This window comes from Pseudophryne corroboree, chromosome 9, assembly GCF_028390025.1.
Source record: "Pseudophryne corroboree isolate aPseCor3 chromosome 9, aPseCor3.hap2, whole genome shotgun sequence".
NCBI classification, from domain to species: domain Eukaryota; kingdom Metazoa; phylum Chordata; class Amphibia; order Anura; family Myobatrachidae; genus Pseudophryne; species Pseudophryne corroboree.
Genome location: NC_086452.1, coordinates 380,652,682 through 380,668,988, shown reverse-complemented (window position 1 = coordinate 380,668,988; position 16,307 = coordinate 380,652,682). Strand labels below are relative to the sequence as shown.

Below are 16,307 nucleotides of genomic sequence, written 5' to 3'. Positions count from 1 at the left end.
CCTCCTATGCCACTGCAGAAATTTATGGTCCCTGCTGTCAATCCGCCATGGGCGGATCAAATCTCAACACAGTTACAGCACTTGAACTGATCACTGACTAAACAGAAGTCTCACTCTCGCCCTCCTAAGACTTAAGTCGTTTTCTACATCCTCACAATCCACCGCTGTCCCGGGCACATCCTCTGAGGAGGATGGTGCATATACTGACCCCACAGACACTGACTGATGTTTCTGATGGGGAGGGCAAATCACTGGTGGATGTCCCTGATCTGATTGAGGCTATCAGGCTCATTTTTCAGGTCTCTGATCCTGAGCCTGCGGCTGTCTCTAAAAATCCGGACAGATTTAAACGTAAGAAAGTGGTTAAACAAGTTTTACCTCATTCTCAACACCTGACTGACATACGTCAGGAATCCTGGGAAAATCCAGGTACGAAATTCACACCGCATAAGAGACTGTTGGCTCGCTATCCTCTGTCTGCAGAGCTATGTAAAAAATAAGATTTTACTCACCGGTAAATCTATTTCTCGTAGTCCGTAGTGGATGCTGGGGACTCCGTAAGGACCATGGGGATTAGCGACTCCGCAGGAGACTGGGCACAACTAAAGAAAGCTTTAGGACTACCTGGTGTGCACTGGCTCCTCCCACTAAGACCCTTCTCCAGACCTCAGTTAGGATACGGTGCCCGGAAGAGCTGACACAATAAGGAAGGATTTTGAATCCCGGGTAAGACTCATACCAGCCACACCAATCACACCGTATAACTCGTGATACAATACCCAGTTAACAGTATGATAACAACTGAGCCTCTCAACAGATGGCTCAACAATAACCCTTTAGTTAGGCAATAACTACATACAAGTATTGCAGACAATCCGCACTTGGGATGGGCGCCCAGCATCCACTACGGACTACGAGAAATAGATTTACCGGTGAGTAAAATCTTATTTTCTCTAACGTCCTAAGTGGATGCTGGGGACTCCGTAAGGACCATGGGGATTATACCAAAGCTCCCAAACGGGCGGGAGAGTGCGGATGACTCTGCAGCACCGAATGAGCAAACTCTAGGTCCTCCTCAGCCAGGGTATCAAACTTGTAGACTCTTGCAAGAGTGTTTGAACCCGACCAAGTAACAGCTCGGCAAATTTGTAAAGCCGAGACCCCTCGGGCAGCCGCCCAAGAAGAGCCCACTTTCCTCGTGGAATGGGCTTTCACAGATTTAGGGTGCGGCAGTCCAGCCGCAGAATGTGCAAGTTGAATCGTGCTACAGATCCAGCGAGCAATAGTCTGCTTAGAAGCAGGAGCATCCAGCTTGTTGGGTGCATACAGGATAAATAGCGAGTCAGTTTTCCTGACTCCAGCCGTCCTGGAAACATATACTTTTCAGGGCCCTGACTACGTCCAGTAACTTGGAATCCTCTAAGTCCCAAGTAGCCGCAGGCACCACAATAGGTTGGTTCACATGAAAAACTGCTACCACCTTAGGATGGAATTGGGAACGAGTCCTCAATTCCGCCTTATCCATATAAAATACAGATGAGGGCTTTTGACAAAGCCGCCAATTCTGATACACGCCTGGCCGACGCCAAGGCCCACAGCATGACCACTTTCCACGTGAGGTATTGTAGCTCCACGGATTTAAGTGGCTCAACCCAATGCGACTTCAGGAAATCCAACACTACGTTGAGATCCCACGGTGCCACTGGAGGCACAACGGGGGCTGACTATGCAGCACTCCCTTAACAAAAGTCTGAACTTCAGGCAGTGAAGCCAGTTCTATTTTGGAAGAAAAATCGATAGAGCCGAAATCTGGACCTTAATGGAACCCAATTTTAGGCCCATAGTCACCTTTGACTTGTAGGAAGTGCAGAAATCGACCTAGCTGAAATTCTCCTTTGGGGCCTTCCTGGCCTCACAGCACGCAACATATTTCCGCCATATGCGGTGATAATGGTTTGCGTTCACTTCTTTCCTAGCTTTAAATAGCGTAGGGATAACTTCCTCCGGAATGCCCTTTTCCTGCAGGATCCGGCGTTCAACCGCCATGCCGTCAAACGCAGCCGCGGTAAATCTTGGAACAGACAGGGCCCCTGCTGCAGCAGGTCCTGTCTGAGCGGCAGAGGCCATGGGTCCTCTGAGATCATTTCTTGGAGTTCTGGGTACCAAGCTCTTCTTGGCCACCCGAAACAATGGGTATAGTTCTTACTCCTCTCCTTCTTATTATTCTCATTACCCTGGGTATGAGAGGCAGAGAAGGGAACACATACACCGACTGGTACACCCACGGTGTTAACAGAGCGTCCACAGCTATCGCCTGAGGGTCCCTTGACCTGGCGCAATATCTTTGTAGCTTTTTGTTGAGGCGGGACGCCATCCTGTCCACCTGTGGCCTTTCCCCACGGTGTACAATTATTTGGAAGACTTCTGGATGAAGTCCCCACTCTCCCGGGTGGAGGTCGTGTCTGCTGAGAGTCTGCTTCTCAGTTGTCCACTCCGGGAATGAACACTGCTGACAGTGCTAACACATGATTTTCCGCTCATCGGAGAATCCTTGTGGCTTCTGCCATCGCCATCCTGCTTCTTGTGCCGCCCTGTCGGTTTACATGAGCGACCGCCGTGATATTGTCTGACTGGATCAGCACCGGCCGGTGTTGAAGCAGGGGTCTAGCCTGACTTAGGGCATTGTAAATGGCCCATAGTTCCAGAACATTTATGTGTAGGGAAGTCTCCGGACTTTCCCATAGGCCTTGGAAGTTTCTTCCCTGTGTGACTGCCCCCCAGCCTTGAAGGCTGGCATCCATGGTCACCAGGTCCCAGTCCTGTATGCCGAATCTGCGGCCCCTTAGAAGATGAGCACTCTGCAGTCACCACCACAGCGACACCCTGGCCCTTGGAGACAGGGTTATCCGCCGATGCATCTGAGGATGTGACCCGGACCACTTGTCCAACAGATCCCCTGGAAGATCCTTGCATGGGACTTGGCGAATGGAAATTCTTCGTAAGAAGCTACCATCTTTCCCAAGGCTCGCGTGCATTGATGCACCGATACCTGTATTTGTATTAGGAGGTCTCCGGCTAGAGACGCCAACTCCACGGACTTCTCCTCCGGGAGAAACCCTTTTTATCCTGTTCTGTGTCCAGAACCATAGCCAGGAACAGTAGACGCGTCGTAGGAACCAGCTGCGACTTTGGAATATTCAGAATCTAGCCGTGCTGTTGTAGCACTTCCCGAGATAGTGCTACTCCGACGAACAACTGCTCCCTGGACCTTGCCTTTATAAGGAGATCGTCCAAGTACGGGCTAAGTACTTCGGCCATTACCTTGGTAAATACCCTCGGTGCCGGGGACAGACCAACGGCAACGTCTAGAATTGGTAATGACAATCCTGTACCACAACTTTGAGGTACACCTGGTGAAGAGGGTAAATAGGGACATGCAGGTAAGTATCCTTGATGTCCAGTGATACCCTGAAATTTTCCAGGCTTGCAATAATCGCCCTGAGCGATTCCATTTTGAACTTGAACCTTCGTATATAAGTGTTCAAGGATTTCAATTTTAGAATGGGCCTCACCGAACAGTCTGGTTTCGGTACCACAATCATTTTGGAATAGTAACCCCGGCCTTATTGAAGGAGGGGTACCTTGATTTCACCTGCTGGAAGTACAGCTTGTGAATTGCCGCCAGTACTACCTTTCTCCGAGGGCAGCAGGTGAGGCAACGGCGAGGGGGAGTCGTCTCGAACTCCAGCCTGTATCCCTGTGATACTACTTGCAGAAACTAGGGATCCACCTGTGGGCAAGCCCACTGGTCCCTGCAGTTCCCGAGACGCGCCCCCACCGCACCTGTCTCCACCTGTGGAGCCCCAGCGTCATGCGGTGGACTCAAAGGAAGCGAGGGAAGATATTTGATCCTGGGAACTGGCTGACTGGTGCAGCTTTTTCCTTCTTCCCTTGTCTCTGTGCAGAAAGGAAGCGCCTTTGACCCGCTTGCTTTTCTGAAGCCGAAAGGACTGTACCTGAAAATACGGTGCTTTCTTAGGCTTTTGTGAGGAAACCTGAGGTAAAAAATTTTCTTCCCAGCTGTTGCTGTGGATACGAGGTCCCAGAGACCATCCTCAAACAATTCCTCACCCTTATAAGGCAGAATCTCCATGTGCCTTTTAAAGGCAGCATCACCTGTCCACTGCCGGGTTTCTAATACCCTCCTGGCAGAATGGACATCGCATTAATTCTGGATGCCAGCCGGCAAATATCCCTCTGTGCATCCTTTATATATAAGACAACGTCTTAAATATGCTCAATGTTAGCAAAATATTATCCCTGTCTTAGCGTATTAATATTATCTGACAGGGTATCAGACCACGCTGCAGCAGCACTATTTATGCTGAGGCAATTGCAGGTTTCAGTATATAACCTGAGTGTGTAAATACAGACTTCAGGATCGCCTCCTGCTTTTCATCAGCAGGTTCCTTCAAGGTGGCCGTATCCTAAAACGGCAGTACCACCTTTTGACAAACGTGTGAGCGCCTTATCTACCCTAAGGGATATCTCCCAACGTGACCTATCCTCTGGCGGGAAAGGGTACGCCATCAGTAACTTTTTAGAAATTACCAGTTTCTTATCGGGGGAAACCACGCTTCTTTACACACTTCATTCATTCATCTGATGGGGGAACAAAACATTGGCTGCTTTTTCTCCCCAAAAATAAAACCCCTTTTATGTGGTACTTGGGTTCACGTCAGAAAATGCGTAACACATTTTTCATTGCCGAGATCATGTAACGGATGTTCCTAGTGGATTGTGTATATGTCTCAACCTCAGGCGCTGGCTGAGAAGCCGGCTGTCCCACAGCTGTTACGTCATCCAGCCTTTTATGTAAGTAGTTGACACTGTCTGTTAATACCTTCCACCTATCCATCCACTCTGGTGTCGGCCCCACAGGGGGCGACATCCCATTTATCGGCCTCTGCTCCGCCTCCACTTAACCTTCCTCATCCAACATGTCGACACAGCCGTACCGACACACCGCACACACACAGGGAATGCTCTGACTGAGGACAGGACCCCACAAAGTCCTTTGGGGAGACCGAGAGAGAGTATGCCAGCACACACCAGAGCGCTATATAATTTAGGGATTAACACTATATTGAGTGAATTTTTCCCAATAGCTGCTTGTATATACAATATTGCGCCTAAATTTAGTGCCCCCCCTCTCTTTTTAACCCTTTGAGCCTGCAAACTACAGGGGAGAGCCTGGGGAGCTGTCTTCCAGCTGCACTGTGAAGAGAAAATGGCGCCAGTGTGCTGAGGGAGATAGCTCCGCCCCTTTTTCGCGGACTTATCTCCCGCTTTTTTATGGATTCTGGCAGGGGTATTTATCACATATATAGCCTCTGGGGCTATATATTGTGATATATTTGCCAGCCAAGGTGTTTTTATTGCTGCTCAGGGCGCCCCCCCCCAGCGCCCTGCACCTTCAGTGACCGGAGTGTGAAGTGTGTATGAGGAGCAATGGCGCACAGCTGCAGTGCTGTGCGCTACCTTGGTGAAGACTGATGTCTTCTGCCGCCGATTTTCCGGACCTCTTCTTGCTTCTGGCTCTGTAAGGGGGACGGCGGCGCGGCTCCGGGAACGAACACCAAGGCCAGTTCCATGCGGTCCATCCCTCTGGAGCTAATGGTGTCCAGTAGCCTAAGAAGCCCAAGCTAGCTGCAAGCAGGTAGGTTCGCTTCTTCTCCCCTTAGTCCCTCGATGCAGTGAGTCTGTTGCCAGCAGGTCTCACTGTAAAATAAAAAACCTAAAATAACTTTCTTTCTAGGAGCTCAGGAGAGCCCCTAGTGTGCATCCAGCTCGGCCGGGCACAGAAATCTTAACTGAGGTCTGGAGGAGGGTCTTAGTGGGAGGAGCCAGTGCACACCAGGTAGTCCTAAAGCTTTCTTTAGTTGTGCCCAGTCTCCTGTGGAGCCGCAAATCCCCATGGTCCTTACGGAGTCCCCAGCATCCACTTAGGACGTTAGAGAAATTGGGAAATTCCTCCGCCTGTAGAGTCTCATGTGGCTTGCATGCTAGTTTCCTCAGCTCTGCCAGTAACTACCGTCACCTCTCTGAAGGACCCGACGGATAGACGTGTGGAGGGTTGTCTAAAAGCGATCTATACCCTAGCGGGGGCTGTGCATAGGCCAACCGTTTAAGCATGGGCTCAGGCGCTGGAGGCGGAGCTGCCTTCTGATCATGCTAGACAATGTCTCTCATATATTGCATAGGGGGGTGGGTGGGTGTGGTGTGGTGACTTCTAGGTATTGCACAGGAATGGTTGAAGACCACTTCGGATACCTGGGTAAAGGAAGTCGTCACTCGAGGTTACGCCGTACCCTTCAAGAACCGTCCCCCTCATCTATTTTGCCTGACAGATGTCCCTTTGGATCCGAGGAAGGCAAACACTCTTCATTTGGTGGTACAATCCCTCCTGACCACAGGAGTGGTGGTAGGGGTGCCTCTGGCTCAGCGAGGCAAAGTGTTCTATTCACCGCTGTTTCTAGTCCAGAAACCGAACGGGTCCTCACAGGCCCATTCTCAATCTCAAGTTCTTGAACAAGCACGTGAGGATCTCCAAGTTCCGTATGAAAATTCTTCACTCTATTGTTCTGGTCTTAGAGCCTGGGGACTATATGGTCTTTCTGGATATACAGGATGCCTACCTGCATATTCCTATTGCAGGGTCTCATCAGCAGTACCTGAGGTTTGCGGTGGGCAACCTTCATTACCAATTTCGGGCGTTACCCTTTGGTTTGACAACGGCTCCCCGAGTTTTCACCAAAGTAATGGGGGTCATGACGGCTACACTCCGCCGTCAAGGGGTCAGGATCCTGCCGTACCTAGATGATTTGTTGATCTTGGCAAATTCCCCAGAAATTATCCTGTGTCATCTAGATCTGACTGTCCAGGTCATGACCGCCCACGGGTGGCTTGTCAACTGGAAGAAATCATCCCTGGTTCCTGCTCGGAGCATGGTACACCTGGGAGCGTTATTGGACACTCACAACCAGCGGTTGTTCTTGTCTCAGGAGAAGGTCCTGAAACTTCAGGACAGGATTCAACGCTTCCTATCTCATCTGCAAGTGTCGATTCATTAGGCGATGCAAGTGCTAGGTCTCATGGTGTCTGCTTTCGACATGGTGGAGTATGCTCAATTCCATTCTCGCCCTCTGCAGAAGTTAATTCTGCCTCACCGGATCAGATCTCGCATGATCTCCTTTTCTCCGGAGGTCCGCCCGTCACTGAGCTGGACCATCGATTGAGCAGGGGCCGTCCCTTCTGGATATCCAACTGGGTCCTGCTGACGACAGATGCCAGTCTGAGAGGTTGGGGCACAGTGTTGGAACAACACTCTCTTCAGGGTCGGTGGACCGAGGAGTCGCTACTCCTGATAAATATTCTGGAACTGCGGGCAGTGTTCAATGCGTTGACGATGGCCCAGCATCTAATTCAGAACAGACCTGTTCAAGTACAATCGGACAACGCCACCACAGTGGCATACATCAATCATCAGGGCGGCACTCGAAGCCGCATGGCAATGAGGGAAGTATCACGGATTCTTCAGTGGGCAGAACGCCATCTGCCGGCCATATCCGCAGTGTTCATTCCGGGGGTCCTAAACTGGGAAGCAGACTCTCAGTCGTCAGGACGTACACATCAGAGAATGGAGCCTCCATCCAGAGGTGTTTCAACTTCTCGTGGACAAGTGGGGCCTCCCAGATGTGGACCTGATGGCGTCTCAACACAATCACAAGGTTCCGGTCTTCGGAGCAAGGGATCCTCAAGCAGCGTTCGTGGATGCTCTGGCAATTCCATGGAACTTTTGGCTGCCATATGTGTTCCCTCCGGTGTCACTCCTGCCCAGAGTAATACGGAAGTTCAAGCAAGAAGGAGAAAACCTACTTCTGGTCGCACCAGTGTGGCCCAGGCAGCACTGGTACTTCGATCTACAGGGCCTCTTGTTGGATCGTCCCCGTCTACTTCCACAACGACCAGACCTCCTCGTTGAGGGCCCTTCTGTTTACCAGGACTTGGCACGTCTGGCTTTGACGGCGTGGCTCTTGAAGCTTCCGTCATGAGGGCTAAGGGTTTTTCTGAGGCTGTCGTTCAAACTATGATGAAGGCCCATAAGCTGGCTTCTGCTCGGATCTACCATAGGGTCTGGAATGCTTACTTTACTTGGTGTGCGTCTCATAATCATGACGTTTTCAAGTTTAGTACGGCCAAACTATTGGCCTTCCTACAATAGGGCCTGGACTTAGGCCTTCATCTGGCCTCCCTCAAGGTTCACATTTCTGCCTTGTCGGTTTGGTTTTAGAGAAAGATTGCTGCCCTACCTGATGTTCGTACCTTCACTCAGGGTGTGTTGCGGATTTAACCTCCTTATGTTCCACCTGTGGCCCCTTGGGATCTGTCGGTGGTTCTGGAGGCCTTGCAAGAGTCTTCGTTTGAACCTCTTGCATCTGCGGACCTTAAGTGGCTCTCCCTTAAGGTTTTGTTTTTGCTGGCTATCGCTTCAGCTAGAAGGGTCTCGGACTTGGGTGCCTTATCCTGCAAGTCCACCTTTCTGATTTTTCACCGTGACCGGGCGGTTCTTAGAACGCGTCCGGGTTATTTGCCCAAGGTGGTGTCTTCCTTCCACCTTAATCAGGAAATTGTGGTGCCGGCCTTTAATTCTCCTGAGACGTCATCTAAAGAGCGGTCTTTGGATGTGGTACGAGCTCTCCGTATCCATGTGAAGTGAACTTCCTCCATTCGGAAATCTGATTCTCTGTTTGTACTGTTTGGTTTTCGCAAACGTGGCTGGCCTGCTAACAAGCAGACCTTGGCCAGGTGGATTAGAGTGGTGATTGCACATGCTTATGTACAGGCTGGTCTGCCAGCTCCTGCTACCATCCAAGCCCATTCTACTCGGTCTGTAGGACCTTCTTGGGCGGCCCGCCGTGGTGCAACCCTTGATCAATTGTGCAAGGAGGCTACATGGTCTTCCAGTGAACACGTTCATAATGTACTATGCCTTCGATACTTCCGCCTCCCAGGTTGCTTCCTTTGGACGCCGGGTTCTTGTGCCCGCTACAGTGCGTCCCCTCCCATAAGGAACTGCTTTAGGACATCCCCGATGTTATTCCTTGTGGAGCCCAGTCTACCCCGCAGCAGAAAACGAGATTTATGGTAAGAACTTACCGTTGTTAAATCTCTTTCTGCGAGGTACACTGGGCTCCACAAGGCGCCCACCCTGACGCACTTTGTTTCTTTGGGTTGATATGGCATTAGCCGCTGACACCCTCCCCAGTGGTGGTGAGTGTGTGGTCTATGTGGCTGTTTATAATTGTTGTCTCTAGTACCTGCTACTGCATTGGGCTGGTTCACGAAACTGAGCTCCTGTGCGCGGAGGCGGGGTTATAGAGGAGGCGGCGCTGTGCATCTTGGGAACAGTCAAAGCTTTGAGCCTGTTGGTGCCTCGGATTAAGATCCTACTCTACACCCCCGATGTTATTCCTTGTGGAGCCCAGTGTATATTGCAGAAAGAGATTTAACAACGGTAAGTTCTTACCATAAATCTCGTTTTTGCACTCAACCTTGAATTAGGACCTATATACGATTCTGTGTCTTGACATTTTACAAGAACTTTAGTCAGAGATTGTCTGCTTGTGACCTGTAGTCAGATCTCTATTCTACCTATGCACTGCACAGCCGGAAACTTATTGCACACCCCTCGTATTTAGTGTCCTCTGTTCCTGATCCCAGGAGACATTCTGATGAACTATAGCTATAAAATGAGCCAATATTTGTAATTTTGTTGTATAAATTAGAAAGAATTGGATAATGATAACATTTGTTAAAACAGTCCTTAAGTTCTGCAAATCTAAAACTAAACGTTTTGGAACCTATTTTCAGAGGAGATTTCATCATCCGTCTTTTGGATGGTGCATGATTTTGTCCCTATTGGCAGAATCATCTTGATTTTATGTCCACATTGCACATTTGTATGATTCGTTGGAGTAGACCTGAGTTATTTATTACTTTTTGGGTTTTTAACTTTTTGTGTGGTTTATTTCTAGATCCTCTCCTCCATTGAGCTGTTACAACACTCTCTCCCGAAAATCAACCGAAGTGCTTCCGAACCATCACTGCACCGAGCCGCCCACACAGAAGACATTAACTCGTGTACGTTGACGTCCACACGTTTGCCCATTTTTTGAAGTGACTGTTACCCGTCCATCTTCCTTGCTTTTGGTCTTCCGAAGAAAACATTTGTGTATAAGCTGAGAGAGTTTTCTCTTTCATCCTTTGATATTATTTTTCTTAAGAAAATGCTGCTATGATTGCATTTCTGAGGCCATCATTACTGTATCTGTGGCAAATTAAATGGAGAGGATTTACCAATTTCCTGTTCGTATAAACTGCACCTCTTGAGCCAAGAGCTACCCACATCTGCCTGAACTTCTACGGCCTCTGTTTTTATCTCTTGAATTTGTTACAATACATTTGCGTGTTACATGGGTGCCAACGGGTCATTAATGAGCCTGGAACTGTCCAGCATAAAGACTTTCATTTTCCAGGCTGAAAGATGAACCAGGGAAAATAAAACCGTTCTTCTGCCGATGGACAGAATGTTCATGCTTTCAAATGGAAGGAGATTCTATTTTGCACAATTATGGTCATAGAAGGAGAGTGAATAGTTTGACTGAACTTTCCTTTGAGCAGACTGCGACTACCCTGACACAGCACAATCTGCTTCACTCTGGTACTCTGGCAATGTAGTGATTGCTCTGCACCAGAACAGCTTTATACTATGGAGGCGTGCCTGCAGAGCATTACCTACGTGCATATATACGGTCTGTGTGTTTTTATAGGCACACATTGAAATCTGCACTAGGAAGGGGAATCTGTGTGTACACAGTCTTATTTCTGATTTGGGTTTAATTTTGTTTGTTATCCTATTGCATTTATTGTAAACTACAGCTGTCCTGATTACCCAGTTTTAATAAATTAAGTGTTTCACATTTTAGCAGTTTGCGTGCTGTGTGTAGCTTCATTATAGTCTGCTCAGCACGTTTCTGGTGCCTAATTCATACTGTGTGGTGGAATATGAACACAATGGTCATCGCCTGCCTGCCACACACACCTCTCTTAATTATGTGAATAAAGTAACCAGTACGCCTAGGGCCTGATCCATAGCTGTACGTTAAGGCTGCCCAAGATAAGATTTTTGACTCGGGATGTGTGAACATTTGCTAATGTAACAGCCGCCAGCATTTTATTAGACACACCCATCAGAGCCTTCGTGGCTGCGTACACATTTGCAGCATCTCCGCAGATTTGGGAAACATCAACTCCCTAAATGGCTCTACACACTTGGCGATATTGTTGAAATCGTTCATATCTTTAGGCATATATGTAACCACAATGAACGATGCACGTCCCCGCAATCGTTAATCGATCATCGTTTAAACATGCAAGCCAATTTGGACGATATCGATATATGTAGTGTCAAATCGTCCAAATCAGCCATAGACCTCATTCAGTATGTATGCAAAAAATTATTCATCTTGCACAAATCTATCAGTGTGTAGGGCCAATTAGTCTATGGTCACTCAGAATGGCTGCCACAATGGAGACGCAGTTCTTGCGCACAGGATTAGTCGGCAGCTGATACATGCCCCGTAAAAAAGCCCATGTTTTTGCCACCGTTCCCCGTTACCTCCCACAAACTAGTCGCTTCCTGTCAATCAATTGCAAATGAATCCTCACTGTGAGTGTAATGGCAAATAATCGATGTGGCAGTGACGCATGCATAGTTTACCGATAATCGCTCAATTGCAAAAACATCGGCATAATGTGCAACTTTGACTCAGACCCTTTATTCCATCCTAGAAATTGTCTGCATTAGTTCTGCTGAAGGATTGCCACTGATATTTGCAATAGGATAGATCCATTGGTGGTAAGCTTCTTACTAAGGTGAGGAACCTCCCCATGCTGCTGCACTCAATCTAGGCCAGATGTTCCCAATATCTGCCATTACAGTCCAGGTTTTGGGGATATCCATGCAGGAGCACAGCTGACTTAGTTAGTTCCTCAGTCAATTTGATTTATCCACCATGGATATCCTTAAAACCTGGACTGTAATAGCAGAGTTTGGGGAACCTCTGATCTAGACAGTGTTTAAAATGCTAGGTAATGTATTTTAGCTATTAAAACATTTCAGTATTAGAAGGAAAAATAAGAATTTACTTACCGATAATTCTATTTCTCATAGTCCGTAGTGGATGCTGGGGACTCGGTAAGGACCATGGGGATTAGCGGCTCCGCAGGAGACTGGGCACATCTAAAGAAAGCTTTAGGACTAGCTGGTGTGCACTGGCTCCTCCCCCTATGACCCTCCTCCAAGCCTCAGTTAGGATACTGTGCCCGGACGAGCGTACACAATAAGGAAGGATCTTGAATCCCGGGTAAGACTCATACCAGCCACACCTATCACACCGTATAACTTGTGATCTGAACCCAGTTAACAGCATGATAACAGAGGAGCCTCTAGAAAAGATGGCTCACTACAGCAATAACCCGATCTTTTTGGTAACAATAACTATGTACCAGTATTGCAGACAATCCGCACTTGGGATGGGCGCCCAGCATCCACTACGGACTATGAGAAATAGAATTATCGGTAAGTAAATTCTTATTTTCTCTAACGTCCTAAGTGGATGCTGGGGACTCCGTAAGGACCATGGGGATTATACCAAAGCTCCCAAACGCCGGGAGAGTGCGGATGACTCTGCAGCACCAATTGAGAGAAACTCCAGGTCCTCCTCAGCCAGGGTATCAATTTTGTAGAATTTTACAAACGTATTTGCTCCTGACCATGTAGCTGCTCGGCAAAGTTGTAAAGCCGAGACCCCTCGGGCAACCGCCCAAGATGAGCCCACCTTCCTTGTGGAGTGGGCATTTACAGATTTTTTGGCTGTGGCAGGCCTGCCACAGAATGTGCAAGCTGAATTGTACTACAAATCCAACGAGCAATAGTCTGCTTAGAAGCAGGAGCACCCAGCTTGTTGGGTGCATACAGGATAAACAGCGAGTCAGTTTTCCTGACTCCAGCCGTCCTGGATATTTTCAGGGCCCTGACAACATCTAGCAACTTGGAGTCCTCCAAGTCCCTAGTAGCCGCAGGCACCACAATAGGTTGGTTCAGGTGAAACGCTGAAACCACCTTAGGGAGAAACTGAGGATGAGTCCTCAATTCCCCCTGTCCGAATGGAAAATCAGATAAGGGCTTTTACAGGATAAAGCCGCCAATTCTGACACGCGCCTGGCCCCGGCCAGGGCCAACAGCATGACCACTTTCCATGTGAGATATTTTAACTCCACAGGTTTAAGTGGTTCAACCCAATGTGACTTTTGGAAACCAAAACCTACATTGAGATCCCAAAGTGCCACTGGAGGCACAAAAGGAGGCTGTATATGCAGTACCCCTTTTACAAACGTCTGAACTTCAGGGACTGAAGCTAGTTCTTTTTGGAAGAAAATTGACAGGGCCGAAATTTGAACCTTAATGGACCCCAATTTCAGGCCCATCGACACTCCTGTTTGCAGGAAATGTAGGAATCGACCCAGTTGAATTTCCTCCGTCGGGCCTTACTGGCCTCGCACCACGCAACATATTTTCGCCAAATGCGGTGATAATGTTTTGCGGTTACATCCTTCCTGGCTTTGATCAGGATAGGGATGACTTCATCCGGAATGCCTTTTCTCTATCGTCCTAGTGGATGCTGGGGTTCCTGAAAGGACCATGGGGAATAGCGGCTCCGCAGGAGACAGGGCACAAAAAGTAAAGCTTTAGGATCAGGTGGTGTGCACTGGCTCCTCCCCCTATGACCCTCCTCCAAGCCTCAGTTAGATTTTTGTGCCCGGCCGAGAAGGGTGCAATCTAGGTGGCTCTCCTAAAGAGCTGCTTAGAAAAGTTTAGCTTAGGTTTTTTATTTTACAGTGAGTCCTGCTGGCAACAGGATCACTGCAACGAGGGACTTAGGGGAGAAGAAGTGAACTCACCTGCGTGCAGGATGGATTGGCTTCTTTGGCTACTGGACATTAGCTCCAGAGGGACGATCACAGGTACAGCCTGGATGGTCACCGGAGCCTCACCGCCGGCCCCCTTGCAGATGCTGAAACGAGAAGAGGTCCAGAATCGGCGGCAGAAGACTCCTCAGTCTTCTTAAGGTAGCGCACAGCACTGCAGCTGTGCGCCATTTCCTCTCAGCACACTTCACACGGCAGTCACTGAGGGTGCTGGGAGGGGGGCGCCCTGGGAGGCAAATGAAAACCTTTTTTGGCTAAAAATACCTCACATATAGCCTCCGGGGGCTATATGGAGATATTTAACCCCTGCCAGAATCCATTAAAGAGCGGGAGACGAGGCCGCCGAAAAAGGGGCGGGGCCTATCTCCTCAGCACACAGCGCCATTTTCCCTCACAGAAAGGCTGGAGGGAAGGCTCCCAGGCTCTCCCCTGCACTGCACTACAGAAACAGGGTTAAAACAGAGAGGGGGGGCACTAATTTGGCGTTAGAAATATATAAAAGATGCTATAAGGGAAAACACTTATATAAGGTTGTCCCTATATAATTCTAGCGTTTTTGGTGTGTGCTGGCAAACTCTCCCTCTGTCTCTCCAAAGGGCTAGTGGGTCCTGTCCTCTATCAGAGCATTCCCTGTGTGTGTGCTGTGTGTCGGTACGTGTGTGTCGACATGTATGAGGACGATGTTGGTGAGGAGGCGGAGCAATTGCCTGTAATGGTGATGTCACTCTCTAGGGAGTCGACACCGGAATGGATGGCTTATTTAGGGAATTACGTGATAATGTCAACACGCTGCAAGGTCGGTTGACGACATGAGACGGCCGACAAACAATTAGTACCGGTCCAGACGTCTCAGAAACACCGTCAGGGGTTTTAAAACGCCCGTTTACTTTAGTCGGTCGACACAGACACTGAATCCAGTGTCGACGGTGAATAAACAAACGTATTCCTTATTAGGGCCACACGTTAAGGGCAATGAAGGAGGTGTTACATATTTCTGATACTACAAGTACCACAAAAGAGGGTATTATGTGGGATGTGAAAAAACTACCGTAGTTTTTCCTGAATCAGATAAATTAAATGAAGTGTGTGATGATGCGTGGGTTCCCCCCGATAGAAAATATGGGCGGTATACCCTTTCCCGCCAGAAGTTAGGGCGCGTTGGGAAACACCCCTTAGGGTGGATAAGGCGCTCACACGCTTATCAAAACAAGTGGCGGTACCGTCTATAGATAGGGCCGTCCTCAAGGAGCCAGCTGACAGGAGGCTGGAAAATATCATAAAAAGTATATACACACATACTGGTGTTATACTGCGACCAGCGATCGCCTCAGCCTGGATGTGCAGAGCTGGGGTGGCTTGGTCGGATTCCCTGACTAAAAATATTGATACCCTTGACAGGGACAGTATTTTATTGACTATAGAGCATTTAAAGGATGCATTTTCTATATATGCGAGATGCACAGAGGGATATTTGCACTCTGGCATCAAGAGTAAGTGCGATGTCCATATCTGCCAGAAGATGTTTATGGACACGACAGTGGTCAGGTGATGCAGATTCCAAACGGCACAAAGGTGTATTGCCGTATAAAGGAAGAGGAGTTATTTGGGGTCGGTCCATCGGACCTGGTGGCCACGGCAACTGCTGGAAAATCCACCGTTTTTACCCTAAGTCACATCTCTGCAGAAAAAGACACCGTCTTTTCAGTCTCAGTCCTTTCGTCCCTATAAGAGTCATATCTGCCCAGGGATAGAGGAAAGGGAAGAAGACTGCAGCAGGCAGCCCATTCCCAGGAACAGAAGCGTTCCACCGCTTCTGCCAAGCTCTCAGCATGACGCTGGGACCGTACAGGACCCCTGGATCCTACATGTAGTATCCCAGGGGTACAGATTGGAATGTCGAGACGTTTCCCCTTCGCAGGCTCCTGAAATCTGGTTTACCAAGGTCTCCCTCCGACAAGGAGGCAGTATGGGAAACAATTCACAAGCTGTATTCCCAGCAGGTGATAATCAAATTACCCCTCCTACAACAAGAAAAGGGGTATTATTCCACATTATATTGTGGTACTGAAGCCAGAAGGCTAGGTGAGACCTATTCTAAATCTAAAAAAATTTGAACACTTACAAAGGTTCAAATCAAGATGGAGTCACTCAGAGCAGTGATAACGAACCAGGAAGAAGGGGACTATATAGTGTCC

General features: G+C 48.6%; 1 protein-coding gene across 8 annotated transcripts in view; it reads left to right on the top strand.

Moving 5' to 3' along the window:
- The window catches only part of RAF1 (Raf-1 proto-oncogene, serine/threonine kinase), a 318,071-nt gene extending 307,024 nt beyond the window's left edge, over window positions 1-11,047 (top strand). For all 8 annotated transcript variants that reach the window (XM_063940787.1, XM_063940785.1, XM_063940786.1 and 5 more), the window contains one exon: window positions 10,098-11,047. In XM_063940787.1, the coding sequence (XP_063796857.1) occupies window positions 10,098-10,238 (141 nt within the window). In that variant the 3' untranslated portion in view covers window positions 10,239-11,047. The remainder of the gene's footprint in view (window positions 1-10,097) is intronic.
- Window positions 11,048-16,307: the final 5,260 nt, after the last annotated feature.